At 55.6% G+C, this 8,249-nt stretch overlaps 1 protein-coding gene across 1 annotated transcript; it reads left to right on the forward strand.

Moving 5' to 3' along the window:
* Positions 1-1,070: 1,070 nt before the first annotated feature.
* Positions 1,071-7,808, forward strand: LOC121098676. The gene is made up of 6 exons (XM_040616947.1): positions 1,071-1,676; positions 4,495-5,216; positions 5,893-6,030; positions 6,399-6,460; positions 6,733-6,996; positions 7,364-7,808. Exons 2-6 carry the CDS (start codon positions 4,499-4,501, stop codon positions 7,406-7,408), a joined length of 1,227 nt encoding a protein of 408 aa, XP_040472881.1. The 5' UTR covers positions 1,071-1,676; positions 4,495-4,498; the 3' UTR covers positions 7,409-7,808.
* Positions 7,809-8,249: the final 441 nt, after the last annotated feature.

Genomic DNA, 8,249 nt, shown 5'->3' on the forward strand with positions numbered 1-8,249 from the left:
GCACCACACCAGCGAGGCGCAGTGGAACACCCAGACCTCATCCTTCCTTCCACAAAAGGTGCTTTTTGTCCCAGAGAAGACTAAAGCCAGGACTTTCTTGGGGTGAAATCCAGCAGGGGGTCAGTGTAAGTCCTGCCCAGCCCTGAGGGACAGCTTTGGTGGGCGAGCAGACCTTCTGTCTCAGCAATTGTCCCATCCTGGCCCTGCGCCACTGTTGGCATACACACCCGTGGGTGCATCTTTCCCGACCTCCCGACAAGATATTCCCCCAGCTTTCTGGTTGTGGGACCAGGCCTGACGGCTCCCGAGCATCCCACCGCTTCTCCAGCCGGCGTGGGTTGTTCTGGTGGAGCTGGTGACAGTCAGTGACCCCGGGGCTTGTGCCGCGCTCGCGGGGACCGTGCGGGATGCACGCTCTTCACCTGTTTTTCTCACGATGACTAAGGATCCCGCTGCACTCAGCCGGGGAATTCCTCTCCCTGTTGGGAAGCTGCCAAAAAATGCTGGAACCTCCTTGTGTCACGCCGTGCCGTGCCGGCTGCCGAGCGATCTTGGAGGGTGAAAATCAAAGGGCACTTTGGCAAGGATGGGCTGCGATGACAACCTTTTTCCATGCTCCCTGGAAGCCCTCGTGCCCTTCCCGGAGCAACACGCCTCTTCCTTGAAGTAAACAGAGGCGGAAGGAGTGTGAATCTTTCCTGGAATGGGGACCCAGTCCTCCCAGTAAACAGCGCTGCTGGCGCTGGGGTGTTCGGTGCGGGTGTGTGGGGAGGGGGAGCACACGGCAGCCGGTGGTTTTGGCCCCGGCTGAAGGTGGCACACAGGCACGTCCCCACGCAGGCATCCCCCAAGGTCTGCAGGGGTTTTGTTCCCTCGGGGGGACACCCAGCACCCAGGCCGGGTGGTGGCCGGGGTGGGGGGCTGTGTGCCACGCGTGCCCGCTGCTGCCTGGTGCTGCTGCCCTCAACACCCCGTTGTGGTTCCGCTCTCCACCTGCAGCGATGTTTGTGCCCAGGTGGCTGGTGCAGGTGGCTTTTGTGGTCCACCCAAAAGTGCCTCCGGCACGCGGCAGGGCTGACCGTGGCCTTGGCTAGCCGAAGATCTTCAAGGCTGGTGGTCCCCAGCCCCTCTGGACACTCATTCGAGGTCATCCCACCCTCCTGCAGAGGAGGCTTTTCGTGATATCCATCAGCCTGTGGCCTCTCTGTCCTGTTCCCAGGAGACCTGGGGGATTTGCCTTCTCCTGAGTCCGTTGTAACCCCCCCATACCTCACAGCTCCGTGCAGGGAATACCTCTCCCTTGGGGGTTTTTTCCCACCTTTTGGAGTAAGTTCCTGTAAATAAGCCAGTTACCCCCTGCAGTGTCCCTGTGCTTTTAGTTCTGCTATTCCCTCCAGTGTCACCGGCCTGAAGACACCAGCCTCAGTGCTGTCTGCTCCCTCCATGTGACTGTGTTTCCAGGCAGCTTCCTCATTCTGTCTCGGTGCTGATGAGAAAAGCGGACGCATTTGCACCCCAACCCCCTCCCCCAGCTCTGGTAATGGGCTTTTGGTTTGTCTCAGGTCTCTTGCAAACATCTTTTTCTTACACCTCTCTCCCATTAGGTTTGAGCACGTCCCAAATCCCAGAAGAGATCTGAACTTGGATAAAGGTCTGGATCCAGAATCACGATTCAGGTAAGATTTTTCCTGGAGTCACTTTGGGTATCCCATCTTCAGGCTGTGTCCAGAAATGCTGCTACAAGGAGGAAAAACCTGCAAGAGGCCGTAAGTCAGTGCCAATTCCCAGTTTAATCCTCCACAAGCAGTGACGGTGTTTGGACACATCCCACAATCTCCAGCAGCAGGATCTCCAAACTGGAGATGGCCAAGCTGTGCCCCACCACCCGAGTGGAGGTGCCTTTTTGGTTTATGGATGTTGCAGAGGAAAAAAAAAAACAACAAAATGGATTATGAAGCTCCTTCTCACCCGGTGGAATCGACCTCCTTATGAAAGGACGTGACACATGCTAGTTAGCAGCGTGGAGCTCCTCGTGGATGGTTTAATTATGTATCAGAATAGATGGGGATGCTGAAAAACAAAGGCAGGTAGTTCCTAATCAATACCAGACTGATTCATCAGTGTAGGCTCGGGACAAACAGAGGGAAATGGGCCGGATCCCTCCCAGTTATAGGAAATGATGGCACGGAAAGTTTGTGGAAATAAAAGTAAAATAATCCTGGACCGTTTCAATTGCAAGCTGAAGCCGTTATCAGGAAAATATCCAGGAGGCACCTGGGCAGCACATCATCCCAGCTGAAACTTAGAGAAAATGCATCGCTGCTCACGTGGAGCTCTTGCTCAGGGTTTTTTTTCCGAGGTCCGCGTGGCAGCCAGCAAATGCATCCGCATCCCGGCGCATCCCTGCGAGGTGCAGTGCGGAATATTGCCATCAGATGGCAAAATAGCAATGAGGATGGCGGGAGCAGCCTGCGGGAGCCTGTACCAGGCCCAGAGCCGCACCGGGATGGCTGTGGGACCATCTGGCTCTTCGGCGTACGAAAGGTGTAAGATTTGTTCGGCCCAGGGGCAGACTGTGGATGTTGGGATGCGCGGATCAGCCTGGCGGGTTCGGCCCTGGAGATGCTCTGCCCCTGGGGCAGGGTGAGGGGGCTGATGGGGTGCAGAGGATTCGGGTGCTGGAGCCGGTCCTGTGTCATGGTTTAGGGTGGGCGCACGGGCTGATTGAAGGACCCCGGGGTGGGTTTCAAAGATGCTGCAGCCCAGCCATGCCTGGTGTAAGGCATCAACCTGATAGCACCGTGCCCCGGAGTGCCTCCGGTCCCACAGCAGCTCCCAGTATCCACTTCCCTGGAAGCTGCTGGGATGTGAGCGGGGCAATCGGCTTGCCGCATTGAAACCTTGTTTATTGGAGAAAGTTATGACCTCTCCTTACAAAAACAACCCAGAGAAGCCCGTATATGGCATCACACCCACTGAAAAAAAAAAAAAAAAATAATCCCAAAGAAACCAAACCCACCCGCCAGACAGCTGGCAGAGATAGCTGGTTTCAAAGGCCAGCACCTGCACCAGGAGCCAGGTGATGGTGATGCTGTTTTGCTGCTCTTTGTCACAAGGAAATCGTTTTCTCCTCCAGCGAAACTCACACCCACTGGTTTTCCGCCACGAGGGAGGTGATAGCGGGGATCCCAGGCGGAAGCATTGGCCGCTCTCCTACCTGAATGGCTGATAAAAATAGGACTTAACTCAGCCAGCCATCTGCCCGGGTATAAAAGAGCCACCTCCCAGGGGAGCCTGACAACCCTTCGTGCCTGTGGCCGGAGAGCTTGTCTCGACATAAGTCCAGAAGGGCTGAAACACTGATGGAAAGGTAAATACCAAAAGAGCAAATAAAGAACGATGTGGCCAATGTACTGGAATCAATCGAAGTAGGATGGGGGCTGTTGCTTTGCTGTGATTAAATCTAGTGGAATGATTTATTAGTATCGGGTGGCTTTGAGGTTGGCTCAGATGAGGGAAACTTGCCTTCTTGATCCAAAAAACGGCCAAGTTGGCGTGGGTGGGTGCACTCGTGCGTGGTGGTGATGCTCAGCTAGAGCGAGCGGAGGCTGATGGCTGGCTCCAGGGCGGTTTGTACAGCCGAGCGTGCCGGATTTCCGTGTTGGCTTCCAAGTGGTGCTCCGCGGTGGAGAAAGTCTGGTTTGGGGCCGGTTCTCTGGAGGGTGAAATTGCTTTGGGAAGTAGAGCCAGCGCAAGGCACAGGCACGGTTCTCTGGTTTTTCCATACAGCATCCTTCTATTTAATTTTGCTCATAAACAGAGTAAAAAGGGCGACGGGAAAGGCAGGGCTCAGGTGCTCCAAGCTCCATTCACAGCCGAACGCTGGTGAGAGCTCACAGGGGGGGCTGCACCATAGCAAGGTGCTCGGCCAATATCGGCAGTGACTGAGGATATTTGTAAGACCCCATGCTGCCTTTGGCCTCTCCAAGGGCTGGAAGCACCCAGCCTTGCTGGGGAATGCTGGCTTTTTTAGCAGCCAAGGCTTTAAGGAGAGATAAGAAAAACATCTGGGTTGTGCGATTCATCACGGGGATGGTGCTCCCAGTGTGTAGGTTTTCGTCATAGCCTGGGAACACGTCGCAATAGAAAGGTACAGTACCACGGTATCTGGATGATGCCTTTGCTGGATTAAACCCTCTGGACGATAACCAGGCTCTCCCTCCGAGGCGAGCCCAGCTCACCTCCCCACTTCCCGCAGTTTCACTTCCATTATCAGCAGTGTCTACAACCCACCATAAAACCCTACGTGTACCGCCTGTGTAAGGAGCACCGAGATAACAGCTGTACAAGGAGTTGATCATTTACTAGGAACAGAAACAGTCTCAGACACCCAAAGCGCCCTTGGGTGCCAAAGTGGGGATGATTTCCATCACCCGCCACCTGACTGCACAGGGAAAGCAAAAATCAGGCTGAAAATATTGTTTTTCTCTGCAGCAACATGCAGGCTCTGGCGGGGGAGAAGCCTTGGCAGGACATGGGGAGGCAGCCGTCGGGCAAGATCCTCTCTCTGGACAGGCAAGGGGCCAAGAAAGTGCTGGAGATCTACGTCAAGCGCTCGCTGAGCTGCTGCGAAAACTCACTGATGGCCAAAAAAAAGTTTCAGGAGAGAGCTGGAGGGCGGGGGAGGAAGGCAGGTGGGCTGCAACGGTCGAAAAGTGACTTCTCCAAGTATTCGTGTGCCAAACATGGTCCCAGGAAGGACCAGGAGGAGCAACCCAAAGCACCAGACCTGGATGAGGCTCTGGATGAGAACAGCAAAGCTCCTGGGGAGGTCCCTAAAGAGGAGTTGGAGCCCAAGAGGAAAAGCACAAAAAACTCTTCCCAGGGCAAAACCCAACGCACCTGGTTCAAAAGTTTCTTAAACGTAATCTTCAAGAAGAGCCCTGAAGACCAGAAGGAAAGTGCAGGACAAAAAGCAAAGCAGAAAGATGCCAAAGCTCCTCACAGCTCCAAAACAGAAGGGGCTAAAAGATCCGGAGGGGACTGGAGCACGTCCCCGCCGCTGGGCAGAGCCCTGAAGAAGAGACCCAGCCTCAAGAAGGTTTTCTCCTTCAAGAAGCACGTGGAGGAGGAGCGGGGAGAGGCAGCGGCGGGGGCGAGGGCCAAGCGCCCCAGCTGCCTTCCCCTGCGGCACATCCAGGCGCCGGCCACCGCAGGTGGGACCCCGACCACCCCCACCCCTGACCCCAACCCACCCACCGTGGGGGGACCACTGTGGGGAAACCTATAGAGTCCAGTGCTGGCTTCTAACTGCAGCGTCACCCTCCCGGTGCTTCCCGGGGTTTGGGATCGGTTTGGGGGGCTCCAATCTCAACCGGCTGCTTCGGGAAGTGTTGACGCCCCCGTGCTTCGAGCAGATGGGCTCCAACTCAGGGGCGCAGCGAGTTACCCCAGGCCAGTGGCTGGGCAGGAACCACCCAAGCCCAGGGTTTCCTCCTCTGGCAAATGAGGAACACGGTGGTTTAGCTTAAACCTGCGTCCAAGACTTGAGATTAAATCCCCAACCGCTCCCGGGCCCACGTGAAGCTGCTTTCCACTGGGTGCGGGGAAGGGTGCGGGCAGCCCGTGGGACACTCCCGTCACCACCCAACCCCTTCCCCTGCCAAAATGCTGGTGAAGGGATTTTTGTGGAGCTGTGGTGGATTCAGGGCGAGCTGCAGCCGCTGGGTTACCATCAGGGAGCACAGCCCCACCGGTCACCGGCCGTTCGCACTAATCCAGGCTGGGCACCAGCACCACGCGGGTGCGGTCACCCCCGCCGCTGCTTTTGGCTTTCAGTCAGCGGCCGACAAAAAAATAATCCTCGCTTCTGCGGATGTGTTTTGCTTCCAGCAGAGGTGGAGCAGCCCGATGGTTACTATGCACAAGTCTCGGAAGAGATCGGGCTGATCGTGCAGGGCAGCGAGAGCCAAGGGAGCAGAGTACGCGGCTGCGAGGAGCCCCCCCGGCTGGCCAGCACCGATGGGGTCGGTGAGTGTCGCCCTGGCAAGCTCTTCATCGCCGGCACATATAGAAAATATATGTGCACAAAGCTTGTCCCCATGCAGAGCCTGCACGGGACCCAAATCCTGCTGCAACCCCCACCCAGGGGTTTACGTGACCCAAACGGTCCATGAAGACCTTGGGTGAGATTTTCAGCATCAGGGCTTTGATTTGAGAAGGTCAAGGGCAGGAGGGTGGTTTTGCTGCCTGAGGGGGTGGCGGCACTTGGCAATAGGCTGAAACGGGCTTTGGAGGGATGGAGGTGGATGATGAATTTTTTCCTGGGGACTAAACAGAGGGTCTGGGTGTGAGGCTTGGAGAAAGGGCTGAAGGTAACGTGGGATCTGTCTCTGTAGATGAAGCCATCAGGAGAATCGTCGCCCTACTCCAGAGTGCAGGAGATGAGCTGGACAGGCAGGTGAGTGGAGAGCGTGGTCAACTGGAAGGGGTTGAGGGAATGTGGGCCAAGCTCTGCACTGCCGTAACACACAGCAGCACCGTCGGTTTCCCCGGTGCAGGGAAAGGCTCCATAAAATCAAGGAAATGGCAACTTTTAATTCCCCGACGGGGTGTGATCACAGCTGTGTGTCCTCCCTCAAGCGCCATCCTAGCATGGAGTGAAGGCGTCGACACAAGGATGACACACCAAGTTATTCGCTCGTAACGTGTATCTGCTTGCTCCTTAACCAGGTGAAGGAAGACGCACGGCTACGGATGTTCTTCAGAGACATGTCCTACAGCTCCTTCAAGAACCTGGCCGATGCCTACGTCCGTAAGGAAATGACAGCCAGCAGACCCGACATCAACCCCCAGGAGATCCAGTTTGCCTTCACGGTGCACCTCACCGCCAAGGTAGCCGGCATCTGCAACCAGGCGGTGAACAGGATCATGGGCTTCGGCACCCGCTACCTGGAAGATTCATTCGCACCCTTGTCCTACAGCAAAATTCTCCAGGTAGGGAGGAGGACCAAGGCTGGGGCTGAGCTTCCAGCGGCGAGTTAGGGCAGGTGGTGTCATTTTAGGGTGATGGGCAGACCTGGGTGGCTAGCAGTCCTGCTGGTTTGTACTGGGGGGGGTGGCTGGGTGCTGTCTGGGCTGCCTTTGCCTTCCTCCAGTGTGAGCATGGCACACACAAGGAGCAGGACTTGCTTTACCTGCGGCAGTGCAGCCAGGAGATGCCCCACAGCACACAGCATTGCTACAACCTGGTGTAACCGCAGCTTTCCTCAGGGATAATTTCCTCCTGAACCCATCTAGATGACCAATAGCACCGGCTCGGTTGGGGAAGGGACCTCACGAACATTTCCTTCTGTCTCAGCAGAACAGAGAAAAATTCAGCACAGACAACTGCGAGAGCCCGGACTGACATGGGCTGCTCCCAAAGACCTGCGGTACCCGGGAACCCAAGGATGCAGATTTCCTGATGTGGGGCACGGTTCCTCTTGGCGACCTGGATGGGGGGTGATTTTCTGAGCCGTGGCTTTAAAATTTTCTAAGAAAACCCCACAGCGATAGCCACAGCAGGATGAAATGCTTAAAACCCACGTGGCTGGGGGCGAGGAGGCTGTAAATCAAACACAGCCCAAATTTCACCCTGTATTTGCATTTTAGCTCTCACCGAGTGCATGTGCTGAACCTCACGGTTTGTTTGTATTCACGTGTGTGTATTTATTTCTCTACTTATCTGTGAATGTACAGCATCGTTTTTGTACTTCTGTTGTCAGCCAAGCATCCAGTTCAGGAAAAAAAACAACCCTAAAACTCAAATAAATTGGTCCCTAAATGACAGCCAGGCTTGTCTGATGGGTGATGTGTGTGGCCATTACACACGGAGTAACGCTTGCCTTGCTACAGCTGTGGTGGGCTGCTCCTTTCGAGCCAGATGCAAAGGGGCACAGAGAGTCTTACAGCAGATACACGGGGCGGTCCTGCCATTTTTTACTATTTATAGCCATTCCCTTTCCAGCAGAAGGAGATTTATTAGCTGAAGCAGCTCGATCTGACACCAAGAACTGGGTAAAGCTTGGACCCGGGTGGTGCATGAGCTGCCGTCACTCCTTGGGGGACGGAGGGGATTTACGGTGACTGGGGTCCCCCCTATGAGGTCTAAGACGACGAGAAATGCCAAAGCGATTAAACCCTCACGTTCCCAGCTAATCTGTGCCCAGACCCCTAAGTAGGGCCATGGATTAAGGCAGCTTGGGGCT

Source organism: Falco naumanni, chromosome 17 (genome assembly GCF_017639655.2).
Source record: "Falco naumanni isolate bFalNau1 chromosome 17, bFalNau1.pat, whole genome shotgun sequence".
Classification (NCBI taxonomy): domain Eukaryota; kingdom Metazoa; phylum Chordata; class Aves; order Falconiformes; family Falconidae; genus Falco; species Falco naumanni.